This window comes from Lytechinus pictus, chromosome 2, assembly GCF_037042905.1.
Source record: "Lytechinus pictus isolate F3 Inbred chromosome 2, Lp3.0, whole genome shotgun sequence".
NCBI classification, from domain to species: Eukaryota; Metazoa; Echinodermata; class Echinoidea; order Temnopleuroida; family Toxopneustidae; genus Lytechinus; species Lytechinus pictus.
In genome coordinates this window covers 25,139,981-25,156,122 of record NC_087246.1, presented here as the reverse complement: position 1 = coordinate 25,156,122, position 16,142 = coordinate 25,139,981, and the positions used below count along the sequence as shown (strand labels likewise).

The 16,142-nt window shown below is 36.8% G+C and overlaps 2 protein-coding genes across 3 annotated transcripts; both read right to left on the bottom strand.

Annotated features, from left to right (window-relative positions):
* Nucleotides 1-412: 412 nt before the first annotated feature.
* Nucleotides 413-7,408, bottom strand: LOC129273348 (neurocalcin homolog). Of its 2 annotated transcripts, none has more exons than XM_064114107.1 (4): nt 6,972-7,408; nt 4,563-4,781; nt 3,669-3,937; nt 413-1,780 (listed from the first exon to the last, which is right to left on the bottom strand). In XM_064114107.1, exons 2-4 carry the CDS (start codon nt 4,672-4,674, stop codon nt 1,601-1,603), a joined length of 561 nt encoding a protein of 186 aa, XP_063970177.1. In that variant the 5' UTR covers nt 4,675-4,781; nt 6,972-7,408; the 3' UTR covers nt 413-1,600. The 2 variants fall into 2 exon arrangements, with proteins under 2 accessions (XP_063970177.1, XP_063970181.1); XM_064114111.1 differs by lacking the exon at nt 6,972-7,408 and adding an exon at nt 5,785-5,855.
* A 1,534-nt stretch (nt 7,409-8,942) lies between these two features.
* Nucleotides 8,943-15,316, bottom strand: LOC129282423 (ileal sodium/bile acid cotransporter-like). The gene is made up of 4 exons (XM_064114098.1): nt 14,364-15,316; nt 13,626-13,920; nt 12,124-12,238; nt 8,943-11,041 (listed from the first exon to the last, which is right to left on the bottom strand). The coding sequence occupies exons 1-4, from the start codon at nt 14,953-14,955 to the stop codon at nt 10,577-10,579; spliced, it is 1,467 nt and encodes a 488-aa protein (XP_063970168.1). The 5' UTR covers nt 14,956-15,316; the 3' UTR covers nt 8,943-10,576.
* Nucleotides 15,317-16,142: the final 826 nt, after the last annotated feature.

The following is a 16,142-nucleotide window of genomic DNA, read 5'->3' as shown; positions in this document are numbered from 1 at the left end:
ATACATGTGTAAATGATGTGTCCCCATTGTGATGAAATAAGTTGCGGCAGTAAATAACTAATGCACTTAATCAGTTGTCAATCCAATTGTTTTAGTTCTTGTTATAAAATTTTGAATAAACCTAATTTCATATAACAAAATACAAAAGAACAAGTGGGGATACGACATCATCAGCCCACCTAATGAATATTCATAAAGACATGCCTAGAACTGATTCACCGGAATAATGCAAATCTTTAAAATCCAATAACCTCGTTATTTTTTATCCGATTTCGATGAAATTTTCGGCATTTTGCTTTGTGAATTTTACTTTATTTATTGAGACATAAATATCTCCATCCTGGACCATCCCTATATAGGGTTTAATTCCAGACTAAATAAGAATTAAGTCCACAGTTTTATCATATGGACCTCTAGTTTCATCTAGTTTATTCATACCATTCGTCAACAATTATGAAAAGGGTAAATAACAAAAATATGTTAGATAATCTTTTTTTGCTCCTTCTATAAAAACAATATTATTGAGTTATTTGTCATCGCATAACTACATTATAACAACTTTGCACTTTGTAATTGAGTTGGCAATTGGCGCTCCATAAAACTGTGGTCTCTGTTATACCACAAATTCAGGTACGTCAGTACTGATGTTACCCTATTATGGTCACATGTTTTTTCGTGCTACAGGCATGGGGTATAATAATCAATTCCGCTATTTTAATCGTGGTACGTAAAAATGATTGTAATACGTTGTTTATATACTCAGAATGTACAGTACCTACTATAACAATACCAAAAAAATGTGGTTATACCATGCATGCATGCTTATTTTTTTTACCCTATTTACAAAAAATAGTTTAATAAAATTAAAATAGATAAATATTTTACACTTTCGAAACTCACACTCTAAAAACACTGAGTAAAATTTTACCCAATATTGGGTAGAAAGGGAGCATGCATGTTTGCTGGGTATTTTTCTTTTACACCATATTAGGCAATTTCAACGCAACATTGCGTAAAATTTACAAAATAATGGGTATCTTTCATTTGTACCCAATCAACATGCATGTTCCCATTTTACCCAATATTGGGTATACATTTTTAGAGTGTATATTACAATCATATTCTAACAGAGAAATTATATTTTTCTTTAACACGTACTACACCTCTAAATTCAATAGCTTAATTCTTCTGAACGTCTACAAAATTCTAACCTAAAATATAAACAAGGCAAGAACATAATTTTATTCAACAAAACAGGCCTAAAAAAATCAACGATGTTATTTTATTAGCGTAAAGGAAAAAAATGTTCAACATACACCATGGATAAAATCGAACAAAACACACATTCGATTTTTATCTATTTATTTATTTATCTATTTATTTAATTATTTATTTATTAATATATATGTATTTATTTATTTCTTATATATTTGTTTATTTATTCATTTATTTACCACTCGTGGGATGGAACACACTATCAGCACTGTCGTGTTTTTCGTAGGGGTCCAAGGGGGTCCAAGATCATTCCAACTGTGGTGTGAACAACGTGGCAAGGGAAAAATAAGATACCAACTTAATATTACATTCCTAGATGAATTCATTACTGCAGCATGGACATGATTCCAGGGTCATTGGAGGCTGCATCAAGGAATTCACTAAGTGAGAGTCTATTATCACCATCTCGATCCACATTCCTGAAAATAATCTCGAGCTTGTTCTCTGGTGTAGCTTCATCATAATGTGTATCGTCTGACATCTCACCTACCATTCTATACAGTGACTGCACCAAAAAAGAAAACAGAAAGAAAAAAAAAGACGGAGAATATAATGGTTTCTCTAAACTCAAGTCCGGGGGGCAGTCAAATGTCTTGCTGTACATATATGCGTGACCAAATTATTTCCAAACACCCCCTAAACGAGTTTTTCTCTGTGTGCAAAATAAGCCCCTAAACAATTTTTTTCGCGGGCTTCATTTATACATTTTGGCCCCTCAACAAGTTGTCGCCAGAATATGACCCCTAAAAAAGCTTTGGAAAAAAACATACCCTAAATACGTTTGACCCCGCGATTGACCATTGACCAGTCTTTCAGAACCACCCTCAAGAAGTGAATTACCAGTCTTTCAGAACCACCCTCAAGAAGTGAATTACCACCATTGTGGTAATTCACTTCTTGAGGGTGGTTCTGAAAGACTGGTCAATTTTGATTTGCATTGGTCAAGAACATGAATTACATTTTTGTAAGTTAATAAGGTCGTTTCTACCTCCTGTTGTAATTTCGAGCTCAATGTGACAGGAGAGTTATGTTCCAAAAGGGAACATATTCAACATTATATTTAATTTTTGGCGGTGTAAAATGATTATCATATGTCATATTGTAGAATCATAATAATTTTAAAAACTTGTTTGGCAGCATCCACAATCTACTTCTTCAAATGTCTTCCTTTCTATTTTTTTTCGTTTCAACCGTTTCATTCCCAGTGCGTCTCTATACTCAGGGGCGGTAGAATGGGGGTGGAATAAAGGAGGCATGTATACGACCACTCCCATGGCTTTCCAAGTAGTGATAAAGGAAAAAAGGAAGACAAAGAAAATGGAACTCAATAAATAGAAAAAGAAGATTATCATAATTATAATGTTCCGGGACTTGTGCGTGTTACTCAGGGGCGGATCCAGGATTTCCCAAGGGGGGGGGGGGCACATTTTCCCGAGGAAAAAATTGGCAAGCCAAAAAAAGGTTTTCAAACAAAAATAAGAACATTTAAAAAAAAAGAAAAAGAAAAAAAAGGTCTTCAATTTCAAGGGGAGGGGGGCATCCTTCTGTTTTTACGGCATTTTTACATTACAAATTTTAATTGTGTCTCTCAAAAGGGGGGGGGGGGCACGGGCCGGCTTTGCCCCCCCCCCACCCTCCTGGAACCGCCAGTGGTGTAACTTAACATTGGAGAGTACTCGCTTCCACGACCCAAGACGGATTCAAGAACATAGAAATTGTATTTTCAAATGCCCTTCATAACAATGAACAACCAAAAAGTCTTTGTCGATAATTGATGAATGAAATCAGCATATTCGTCCTGGATTGTGTACACACACCATATTTTCAATTTTTCGTCAGCTCCGAAAATTAGGACGAAACTGCTTTCGGGTTCACCAATTTTCGACAAAGACCTCCCAGCTGTTTATTGTCATTTCACGGCATTTTCAATACATTTACTGTGTTCTCGAATCCGTCGTTTCTCGTATAAGCGACTGCAATTTAAAAAAAATGACGTCCCCCCGACGTCTTTCCCACTCTATCCAGATACCCTGACGCCGGTCACACCAGGTGGGTGTTTCATAAAGCTGTTCGTAAGCCAAGAGCGACTTTAAGAACGACTGGTGATCCTATCTTACGCGCTAAATAATCACCAACATAAATGGTTAATATCATTTACCACAAGAAAGGATCACCAGTCGTTCTTAAAGTCGCTCTTAACTTACGAACTTTATGAAACGGTCTCCTGGCTTGGAATAAAAAAATAAATAGAAAATAATAAAATAAAAAATGAATAAAAATAAATAAATGAAATAAAATAATGATAAATAAATAAATGAATAAATAGATAAATAAATAAATAAGTAAATAAACAAAGTTACATAACAATAATTAAATGAGTCGAAATAAATTACCTGAAGTATTTCTAACATCTCTGGTCTTGAGATATATCCATCCTTGTTGATATCGTACATACTGAAGATCCAGCTCAATTTCTCGTCAACCGTACCACGAGCGAGTACACTCATCCCACACATAAACTCTCGGAAAGATATCGAGCCGTCCCGGTTACTGTCGAACGTACGATATACGTGTTCGGTAAACTTCGTAGCATCACCCGAAGGGAAGTACTGGGAATATAACTTCTTGAAGTCTGCTTTTGTGAGGTAATCCTTTGAGCTGGCTGTTTTTACATGTGAGAGAGAGAGAAGAGGAGGTGGAAGAAAGATACGATAGAGATTAAGGTTCGGCTTCACCCAAAAAAAAAGCAATTATAAAATAGGTTTTGTATGCAGTAAGTAGTAACTATAAAAGAATTAAATGTCTCAGTCAAAATGCCACAGCCATTTCAAAACAGTATCGGCTTCAGTACTTAGCACCTCATTTCTTTTTAATCGAAGCAACAGTTATCAACTTTTAAGCGATATATGATTATGTTAGAAATTGAACATTACTATTTAAATTGCCAACATTTTGTATAAAGCGTTTTTACTGTCTACTGCTTGATGTTTAGATATTTGTGGAGCCCAGAAACCTAGGAGCGATGCTACGGGGGGGGGGGGGTCAGGGGTTATCCCCTATGATTTTTTTTTATTAGTGGGGGTGGGGAAGGATCAGGAGGGAAGAAAGAAGAAAAAATGACAAGGAAAAAAAAATTGACAATATCGACAAATGGCTTGAAATATAGGTTGTATAACTTTCAACCTGCAATTAAGGAAACCCTCCTTATTTCCCCACCCGTCTATTGAAATACATTAGCACCATCCTATACTTCCAACACTCTCACAATTATTATTCTCATGTTTTACCTTTCTTGAAATCGGCATACCACTGTTTAAGCTCTTCTTCTGTAAAGTCGGTTTGTTTCCGAAGATCGTTGAGAGCCTCTGGTTTTAAATCATTGCTTGGTTTGTTGCCCATCTTCGCTTTATCGATCGAAATAGGTTTGGTATTGGTATATCAGTGATGGTCTAAACGATGATCTCTGACAAAGATGTCTATTCTCCGTCATTAACATGAATGTCTTACTGTAGACGAGAGCAAACGATGAATATGGGTTTTTCAGTGGTTTCGAAAGTTGGCACAATTCATTTCACCTCGAAGTGAACAATTCATATTGGCTCAGCAAATAATCTACTGAAAAGGAATTTGTTTACATTAACAAGCACAGCTAGTGTGAGTGTAACGCATTACTATTTAAACAAAATTTATTACAACGAATGTGAGCGGGTTTTTTTCCTTATGGATAAAAAAATAATGGTTTAGCGGCCGATTCTATAAAGGCGATGTTTAGTTACTTTTCACTATGTAAAATGATATTTCAAAAGTAGTGTTCATTTAGCAGATAAGTACATTATAGAAACAAAGCATAAACAAAACATGTTTGAGCGCAGATTCCCCTATTTATCACATTGGTGATGACTTCGTTGAGGTATTAACTTGGATAAAGCATCCATTTATTTTGAGAACACTCAAAAACACTAAAAAAGTTTGTTTTTATTAAATAATTTTTGTTAAAGAGACAGACAGAGAGATATTATTTACCACTGTTATCAGCAGACTGGTAATTAGACTACGAACCTCCTCATGAAAACAAACGATTATTATCTTGGTTTGATAATGAATTCATATCGCAGGAATAATCAAATGTGAAGTACTTATTCCGGAATCCGGTTATGTATCATGTGTCCCAAGCTAACTTCTCTTTAAATATAATGCAATCAAATTTCATTCGGTTTGTGAGATAGAAACTATCTGGGCATTTTGTTTTGTTTATATTTCTCATATGTATAGAGTCACACACAAGTAGTTTAAAAGAATTTGAATTGTGTTGATCACAAGTTGACACTCAAATGTACGTACGTCACCTTAAAGTCCATGTTGTCCCTCCTATTAAAATACCCGGGTGTCACCCCCGGTTGAATTTACTATAAATCCGTATACAATGGGGGTTATCACACATAAATCATATCAAGTAGATAAAGTTATAACTCCTTGGGCATATCCCCCCATCAGAGATTCAATGCTTACCTTGATAACTCTGCAGAGAATCTAAATCCAAATTGGGTTCCACTCGGACAATTGCTCCGGCGACAATTGCTCCGATATGGAAATCTGCACGTTAGGCCAAACATGAAATCTAACCTCAAAAACTAAATAAACCCGTATCCTTATCTTTAATTACCTTATATTCTGAATCAAGATCTCTGTTACCTATCTTGTTTACCCTAAAGCAAATGTCGTGCCACCCTATAAACGGACGTAGATTTACCGGACCAACTCACTACAGCACGCTACTATAGGCCTATAGTCGTTACCAATGGCACGATGACAATCGGTGACATATAGTTAAGCTACAATTAATAAAAGCTAAATAATCACAATAAGCCAATCCTTCATTTCAAGAAATCAATCTTTGAGAAGGTATTGCTGCATGCCTGTACTAATGAAGAAGCATTATAGCCTGTTGGTTGTGTATACCCAATTAAAAAAAAATATATAGGACTCCGCGGCCCAGAGAGAAAAAAAGCGTTCTTATTCCAAATTGACCTTACAAGATTGTGGTAAAGTGATATCGGATTGGATCGCAATCCGGGCAACAGTATCAGAAGAAAAAATAACTAAATGACCAACGCTTTCATATTCAATTATGTTTTTGCCTATGAATTCAGCATGTTCAAGTGATTCTAGTCCATTACCATGTATACCGAATTCTGGTTCTATTCCCTTCTATTTCCTTTTTTTAATACTAATTCAACTGGCCAAATCCAAATTACTCTGCATTTGCCTGTTTTATTAATCCAAAGTACCAATCGCATTGTGTAATACTGATGCTGACATTCCTCACAAAGTATTCAAATAACTCTATGATCTACGATCTATGAACTCTACAATCGCTTTAGCATATAGGTAAACAATCGCGACATGTCACTTAATTCAGTTAATTATTTACCAGAAGCAAAATTACCATGTTCCGACATCAAAATATTGGCCACTGCATTCTTATAGATGTTCTCTCTCACTTTAACGAATAATATACCATGTATTCGGGTATAAAGTACATGGAACATTATTCCAAAGACATAGTTCTAATAAACATTACTCTCCATAACCTGATATATACTGTAGGTCTACCCATCACTTCTAACTCTCCCCTCCTCTTCTCTGTCTGTCTCTCTGACTCTCTTTCCCTTTCTCTTCCTATTTTGTTACATTACCTTGTATATTTGTGATGATATTCTCAGTGATGTTTGCTGCTCAGCGATGTCTAATCCAAAATCTTGCCAACAGTGAAGTTATTAAGGAATTCCCCCTAAATTCTCGATTCACCCATTCTGGTTTCCAACTTGAGTATCTCAATGGCTCCTATACGTGTAACGAATGGACCTACAACCGACGCAGAGCTTTTCATTCGAAACACGGCGGGCTTTCAAACAAAATTCAACGATGACAATAATAGTGTGTGATACAATGGATCTTCTACGGAGTCAGGGCGAATCCAGGATTTTCCAGGGGGGGGGGTGGTATTTTTGTTCAGAAAAAAATAGCATGCCAAAAAAATGAAGATATATTCCCGATTAATGGAGATCTATGTCAGGAACAATTCGACAAGCAAAAAAAAAACATGTCTCCACTTGCGTATGCACGACGTTTTCCACTAGCAAATATTGTTTAAGGTTCTCAAAGGGGGTGGGGGTGGTCGGAGACACCGTACGGAGTGCCTGTGTTAAGGGGCTTTCACAATATTATTGCCCCGGATTTTTATTGCTCTTGCGATCGTTTGCGATCATTAATTTAGTCACATGTTACGCACAATCGCAACGGTTGTAAACAGTAGCTCAACTGAGCGGTACTTCATGGTTTCAAAGGGAGCTCTAAAAAATATTGAGTAAATTAATGCTTCATGAGGGTAATTATGTGTCCAACCAACATCGGGCATTTATTTTGGGCATTTTTATTTATCCAGTGTGATGAAAATGTTGCCCATTCTAGAGTAATTGCTGCTTGTTTTTTAACCTTACTGGACAATATACTTTCCGCAGTGGGTAAAATACTGCCCAAAATTGGTTGGACACACAATTACCCTCGTGGTGGAAACAAATTTTACCCAATATTTTTTACAGTGAAGGGAGGATGATCGGGAGAGACTGAGGGGGTGGGGGTAAGAAAATGGAAAAGAGAGGTATTAAAGAAAGAGAGGAAAAGAGAGAGAGGGAGAGAAAGTAAAAAAAATGAAAAGAAAAAACCCCAAACCATCACAGTAGGGACCACGGGCGGATCCAGGATTTTCCAGAAGGGGGGGCACATTTTTTTCAGAGGGAAAATTTGACAAGCAAAAAAAGGGTCTTCACTTTCAAAAGAGGGCACATCTCTGTTTTAATGGCATTTTTACATTTCAAACTTTAATTTTGCTTCTCAAAGGGGGGGGGGGGGGGGGCACGGGCCGGCTGTGCCCTCTGGATTCGCCAGTGGTATGGACCTACATGCATTTCAGCCATTTGGTTACAATCTAAGATTCCTCCCGCAAGACTCTTATTTAGATTTCATAACCAAATACAGGCTTTATGAGCTCCAAATTTGTTCCTCCAAAATGCAATTCATCTAGAAATATACATTTAAAAAGTACACAGAGTCATGGGAAATGCAGTGATAATGATGATAAATTCAGTGGAGGTTTAGATGTGAGAGCGCTCTTTGAACAAAAAGTTATGTGTGAACATTTCCCAGCGAATATCTTCGATTTTTTTTTCATTGTGTGAATAAAAGCGTGCTCATGAACTTACCCACTATTTGTTACAATGCAGGCCGTTCATACAACCTTGAAAATACTATTCCCATATTCATAACAATAATGCCATGCTCCATTGAAAATCATGGAGAAAAGAATAGATGTTAGCCACCTTTGTAGCATAGAGAGTACATTTTAGGCTGATCAAGAATACTATGCTATAGTCATGTGATCGTCTGTTGATTTCACCCATTTAAAACTGACTAATGTACGCTTAAATGTAATTGTGTTCTCTTGTTTTCTCTTTCTAATCATGTAATGTTGAGCTATGTGCTAATACTTTCTTTCTTTGTCATTCTGTCCCATCCCTTCTCCTTTTCTATATAAGCTCTCTTTTCACACCTTCATTAATTCTTTCTTCTTTCTTTCTTTCTGTCTTTCTCTGTTTCTTTCTTTCTTTCCTTAGTCTTCCTACATCATTCTTTCTTCCCTCTCTAATCTATTTCCATCTTATGTCATCTTCTCTCAATCTCATACCACCCTGCTAATTTGGGTCCTTGAATTCAGTTTGTAAATAAATGTTCTGTTTATGGTGCGTTACTTTAACTTTTTATTTGTTTTAACTTTTGAAATCAGTATGGTCCGAGTAATAATTCTTACGATAAGATGAGGCACAAAATCTAACACTAAACACACATCTAACATTTATTTCCTTATTTGCTTGAACGTAGCCCTACAATAGTGTCCAGACCATATAGCATATGAGTTTGTGATATAGGCTCATAAAATCAAATCGGAAACAAAAATCATTTTTTTCAAACAAGGTTCCAAGTCAAGCTTTCAATATTTCACTTGACTAGTTTGCTAACAGAGAAAAAACTAGTATCAGCAACATATTTTTAATGTGTGTTATCATGTTAAGTAAATCACTCTATAATAGACATGATTCGGATTTATACACCAGTATTATTCGATAACTACAAACAAAGATATACGACATGCATACTATAAAAACCACCATCGTCACAAGTTGATCATTTTTTAAATGAGCATTAATTATTCCCGATTAATATGCAAAGCTCGTCGTATATATATTTAAAAAAAACATTGTAGATCGAAAATACGTCTGGATATTATCGGCTTTGCATGCGATTCGGCATTCATATAGTTTATGCATTTTGAAAAATCTCAGATACTCGATTCATTGAATAATCATGATTATTCTAAAACCTTTCGAAATGCAAATGCTACAACGGATGAACGGGGGGGGGGGGGGGGGTCTCGGAGTATTTTGATGGGGGGAGATGAGAAAAGGCTACATCATTTTTCTCGATTGAATAACAAAGGAGTATTCCAGTAATTACATGATCAAGACCCCTCTTTTTGATACTCTACTTTCATCCCTTTGTGCTCCTTCCCTTTCGTCATTAAAAAAAATAAATAAAAATAAAACAATTAAGGACAGTCCTCCTTGTCCGTGTAGCGCCGCCCTTCCACATGAGTGATATTAGTTAGGCCTATATTTCTAAATTTCGAAGCAGTGACATATTATTATTATTTTTTTAACAAGTGCAAACCAAGTTACCAATAATGCATATAGCATTTCCATTTATTTGAAAGCAGGATAAAAGAGCATTGTACATTAAATGCTTTGCTCACGGGCATAGGTATGTATAACCAGGCGACATTACCTTAGACCACTCGGCCACGGCACCTCTACATAATGTCATTCTGATAGCGACATATCTGACACGATGGTGTATCCAGGTGAGGGCGCGCGTCTCTTGCAACCTCTCCATATTTTGAGAGTCACCCATTGAACATACACATTGGCAAAGCTAAATCTAGAAATATTGTCGTCTGCACATTTGTTTTTTGCGCCCTTCTATTTCGAAATCCTTGATCCGCCACGCAAAAAAATGTGACCAATTCAACAGACAAGGATTACTATATCACATACATGTATTTTAGCTCATCATCGCGCGGCTGCAATCCATTCAGACAAACACAATTTATGCTACAGCGCCCTCTGTGATGAAACCCTCAGGGATTTATCACAGTCCAAGTTCATGATCATGATATCAAATTATGATTTTAAAGTACTGTTAGGTCAACACACGGGTTATCCAGGCCACCGTCCCCTGCTTGTGTATCTCTTGTTTCTTTCATACTACCATTAACAGTAAAAACAGCCGATGGTTTAATAGACTCCCCATCGTTGATTATCTTCTCCTCATCACCATCTTCAGTCTCTCTTCCTCCCAGTATATCATCGCACCTCGATCTACACAGGAGATAACGCACGGTTGAGTAGACGACGGAGGCGACGACGCCTTCGATGAGGGTGACGACCACGTTGACGAGCATGACACGGGCGATGAGGTCGGCCTCGGGCTGGGGATAGAAGAGTCCGATGATGGTACGGCCGAGAAGAGCGTTCTGAATACCCGTCTCCAAGGCAATAGTGATTGATGTACGGATATCACGAGCGAAGATACGGGCAAAGGATAGGCCGAAGAAGGCCCCAAAAGCTGGTGTGATGATGGATACCACCCAAATCTAACAAGATAAAAAAGTTTGTATTTTATTGAAAATGTAACTTTAGGCTTCCTTATAAATTCTCCCAATAAAAAATCACATTTAGGCGCACATATAGGACCTTTCACCATTACTCTATCATATGGTGAAAGATAGAGAAGACACCCAAAATCATAAACGCCGATTGGCTGCTGAACCCTGATACCATTATGGCAAAGTTACAACAGTTGCAAGTCCTATATTAAACGGGCCCCCAGATCGGTCAAAGCTATTACACAGCAGTTTCGTCCTAAGTTTCGGAGCTGACGAAAAATTGCAAATAAATTATGTCGTTTATCCAGAGTCCGGAACGAAACTGCTGTTTTGATTCACCAAATTTCGACAAAGACTTCTTGGTTGTTTGTTGACATAAAAGACATTTGACAAAGTATTTTCTATGTTCTTGAATCCGTCATGCGCAGTGAAGCGAAATGTCCATCAGCCGTAATTAAAAATAGGCATGTACATTACTCTCAGAGAAGTCGAGCATAATTTGAGAGTAACCGGCAGTTAGTAAATAAAGGAAGCAATGTTGCCCGGGGGGGGGGGGGGCACAATTCCATTGACGAATGGATACCATGCGTGACCATGGGGTTTCAAAAAGCACCCTAAACAAGTAATTCCCATATTCTGAAAATGCACCCCTTAGCAAGTACATTGGCGTGTGAAACCCTACTCTTAACAAGTATTGGAAACGAATTTAACAGTACCCTTGACAAGTATTCCCTGAATTGACCCCCTAAACAAGTACAACAATATTTTAATTGTTATGTCACAGACGTGATACGGACGCCGGCTTTACCTTTACTTACGTTGGGTTTAATACCGCCCCACCTCCACACCTCGCTCTAATCGGACCCTAAACACGTATTGGGGGGGGGGCAAAAATTACATCCTTTATAAAGTATTTTGGTATTTTTATACCTTAGCAAATTGGACCCCTTTTTCATAATTTTAGTGTTTTTGACACCCTTATTACGTTACGTACGTAACGTGCCCGATCTTTAAAAAAGGAGATATTTTTACGTGTTGTAACCAGTCTAGAATCTATATGGTGTATCTACCTTGACAGATGACGTAGTGAATGCATATAGATCAGCCGGAACAGCCAGAGAAACACCGAGAACGATTAGGAGTGTACCGATAGGCTTCATCACTTTACTGCAAAACGTTCGGAACCTACAAAATCAAAAAGAAAGAAATGATTTAAAACAAGTACGTTTAAAATTCAACAAATCAATGCAATATTATTGCTTTCTTTCTTGGTTCTAAACGTAACGTCTATCTGCTGAAGGGGTGTGGTTAGATGAAAATGTGAAAGCAATTATTTTCTTCTTGTATAGATTGAGGCTAAAGATTTTTTTGTCGATATCTGAATAAATATTGTTTTTCATATGTATAGATTTTATATGTTATCCGTTATGACAAAGAAAATATTAACCATGAATAATCCAATTTCGGATGTCATTATGTAAAAAAAAAAAGGACAATATGAAATAAGGTCTCCATTTACTTAAATCACCATTGATAAATTGGATTGATATGAAACTCACCAATTCCCAATTTAGTGACTTTGTCGCGAAACATGACAAAGCCAACACTTTTCAAAGCAAAATTTGCGACTTTTGGCTTTAAGTCACAAATTTGAGGATTTTAAAGCAAATATTGAAAACGTTTGGCTGCCAATTTTACGACTTAAGTCATCAATGGAAAATATTATGTATGCAAAAATCTGTCAAAAGTTTCCATAAGTGACTCAAAGTCACAGAGTTTGTAGACCTAGTCGTCAACTTTGCGACAAAAAAAATCGTCGAATTCGTGACCAGCGAATTTAAGGCTATTTGCAGCACATGACCTATCATATTCAGGACTACAATACTACAGCCACATCAACGAAACATACTCCAAAACCAACTGATGGTTTGCATTTGGTAATAAGGTAATAGATTGTGTTGGTCTCGAATCGTTTTCGTCAGTCTGCTCTTCCCTTTGTTTTCCATGACATATTTATGAAAATATTTATGAATAGTATGATTTAATAAACATGTCATGAAAAACAAAGGAAGAGCACCAGAACTGAATTTATAGATAAATTCTCCAAGATGAAACAAGTAGACGTCGTATTATGTTCATGGAAAAGTGGATTCGATTAGGGACACGAATAGGAGCATTGCATATTATACGAATTACTATTTTTAACAATATAATTTTTTTCTAACAGTGTTTGATGAGTGTTTCCACAAAACAAAAGTCCACAATTTAATGAGGTTAAAACAAGAGAAGAATAAAGAATAAGGAAATGTGGTCACAGCGGGCCCCTCCATTTCCAACATGTTATTTTCATCTATAAATATAAATATTAATGATCCATCTAAAATTCAAATGTATAATTCAGATGAATATATAAAAAATTGTGTTACATGTTTATTATACTTCAATTGTTGCTATTATGGTATTTTTATGGATTTTGTATACTGTTCTGTTGGAAATGAGAAAAAAATAAAACTGAAACTGGAATAAACTGAAAATGTGACTGTAACTTAAACCATTGATTACATCTACATACTTGGGGTATCTATAGGAGACTCCAATACCAATGAAACACGGTACAACAAGGAGAGCCAACTGCTGGGCCATCTCACCAAACGGTGTTTCCAATCGAGCATTGTCTTCCGCGTAGGGTGTAGCATATATGAAAAGATTAAGAGGCATCATCCCCATGGCAATGATAGAAGAGAAGAAGGTCATCGTCAAGCTGAGGACGAAGTCGACGTCGAGGAGGACGCTGAACACGTTGCTGAGCCAACCACCGGGGCAGGTGCCGACGATGATGATCCCGAGAGCCGTAGGCGGATCGTCCGCTGGATGGTGCGACAATATTGTAAGGACTTTTACCAGACAGGTAAAAAACAATTTTATTCTGCGTCAAGTGGGGCATATTCATCGATTTAAATGAATAAGTTATAAAAATATAAATTATATAATAAAGGGAATATCAATTTGTATCTGTACATTTCCCCCATACACTAATAAAGATTTCATTGTTCATGTTGTATAACGATCAAGGGGATATATTTCAAGTCAATTAAAACTGATTTGGTCACTGCATGAGATCTATATAGAATCCAAGATATCAGGTTAAAAGTGATTAAATTTTATCACCATGACATTGTATAAGTTGTAAAGATCAATATTTCAGAATTTCATACGAACTAACATTATCAACTTTGGTTTAATTAACAGGACTACATGCTTAAATGAAATGTTTTCCAATCATTATGACAAGCATTTCGTCAGGACTTACCTACGGCCACCTTGGCGATGTAGTAGGTCATGACTGGCATGATGATGAACTGACAGAAGATACCAATGATCACACCCCATGGCCTCCTGACTCTCGCCCAGATAACCTGCAGGTCCATGGTACCACCCATCGATAGGTAGCTCAGGACAATCCAAACCATCAAGGTGTAGATGTAGATAGTCTGCAGGATAGATGGAATCCTCTTGACCGCAATGGTCTGTGAGCCAACCTTGAGGACATCCTCAGAGGCATCGGCCTTGAACCTGACCTGAAGTTCGCTAATGGAGATCAACCTTGCATGGATCATCACCGTCAGGTTCTTCGGTAAGACGTCATCTGGGGTCACTGGAAAGGATTCATCGACCACCAATTCGAAGTTGGCTTGGTTTTCGGTCTGGAAGGTGATGATACCTTGGGTGGTGACAGCTTCGACCGATACGGTAACATTGATATCATCGCCTTCAAAGACATAGTATGTGCCTTCTGGATATGAAACGTTGACTGCATTGCTGCTACCTTCGCATTGACCGCGAATAGATGTCCAAATTTGGAGAAAAGTTACCAAAAATATTGCGATTTTAACAAACTGCATGTTTCTCAGGTTTTTTTTTTCTTTATAGCAATACTATTGCGAGATCAGTTGTGTTTGTATGAGTGTGTAGTTCAGTAAAGAAAGCCAATTTTCCTTTTCGAAATTTTCAATTAAAGTGAAAAAATGCAAGATGGCAACAAAGTTCATTCGTCAATGCAGTAAAAGGCGACGAAAATCCAACCTCAGTAGTATCGCGCTTATTCAGAAAATATCAATTTTTCAATTATTAATTATCATAAAGATTGAGTTGTATGCAATTTCTCTAAGGTGTGCAAGCTTTGAAGAGTGTCAGCGAATGAATTCGTATATTTCAAGCAGTTTAATTTATAGGATATGACTACATTTTAAAACGATACTAACCAAAGTTGTTGACAAAGTAGGATTATTTATAGGAACAAATGCCCTTTTTTATGATGTGTATACAGGGTGTCCCATTACTAATATTATTCAAGGTGTATAATAAATTGTTTTGAGGGATACAGAATGGCGGGGCAGAGTGTGTCTACCAACCAAACATGCATCGTCTGTGTCATGTTTGGAAGGATTGTAAGAACTCAGTGATGTATCGAGGGTAATTACTTTCACATAGAAGAGGTATACTCCCAAACATGGCCAAGCTATTCTTGAACCAAAATATATAAATTCTCTTTCTTTCTCGCCCCCCAAAAGAAAAAAATGTTGCAAATACGCCCATTACAGCAAAGATGAATAATGCAATCCGAAATTCACCCCCTCCCCCTCTTTCACCGACATCTTAAAAAGAAACCTCACCTGTTAACCACAAATTCATAAAGAAATTAAGTGTGGTTAATCAAAAATAAGAAGAATAGCTTTAACAAATTTACCTTAATATTCCAGAAGGGGGACCGTTGTCAAGTGCAAGGTACACTGTTTATAATATGAGTTTAAGATGCAGAAGCGATAAGAAACTATTCATTTGTCATTTATCAACGTTGTGTCGTCATAAAATTACCTCATTGTCAAATGACAGTGAACTCTGTACGTAGTCAGGTGCAGTCTGTGGTTTGGGGGAATCAAGTATTTCATATTCTTATGATTATTCAACGAATTCTACTTTTTTCGTGCACCATTGCGATAGATGTATTTACTCGTAAACGGTTATAATTTGATTTAAAAATAAGTATTTATATCCCCACTTTGTCGAATTAAATAGGTCTGGAAGTTAC

What these genes read in the sequence shown, in the direction of transcription:
- LOC129282423 (XM_064114098.1), bottom strand. Translation starts at nt 14,955, where the DNA reads ATGCAGTTTGTTAAAATCGCAATATTTTTGGTAACTTTTCTCCAAATT. An exon ending in CATCGCCAAGGTGGCCGTAG is followed by an intron (nt 13,921 to 14,363) that starts GTAAGTCCTGAC and finishes CGCACCATCCAG; the next exon opens with CGGACGATCCGCCTACGGCT. An exon ending in GTCTCCTATAGATACCCCAA is followed by an intron (nt 12,239 to 13,625) that starts GTATGTAGATGT and finishes TTGATTTTGTAG; the next exon opens with GTTCCGAACGTTTTGCAGTA.
- LOC129273348 (XM_064114107.1), bottom strand. Translation starts at nt 4,674, where the DNA reads ATGGGCAACAAACCAAGCAATGATTTAAAACCAGAGGCTCTCAACGAT. An exon ending in GTATGCCGATTTCAAGAAAG is followed by an intron (nt 3,938 to 4,562) that starts GTAAAACATGAG and finishes ATGTAAAAACAG; the next exon opens with CCAGCTCAAAGGATTACCTC. An exon ending in AGATGTTAGAAATACTTCAG is followed by an intron (nt 1,781 to 3,668) that starts GTAATTTATTTC and finishes TTTTTGGTGCAG; the next exon opens with TCACTGTATAGAATGGTAGG.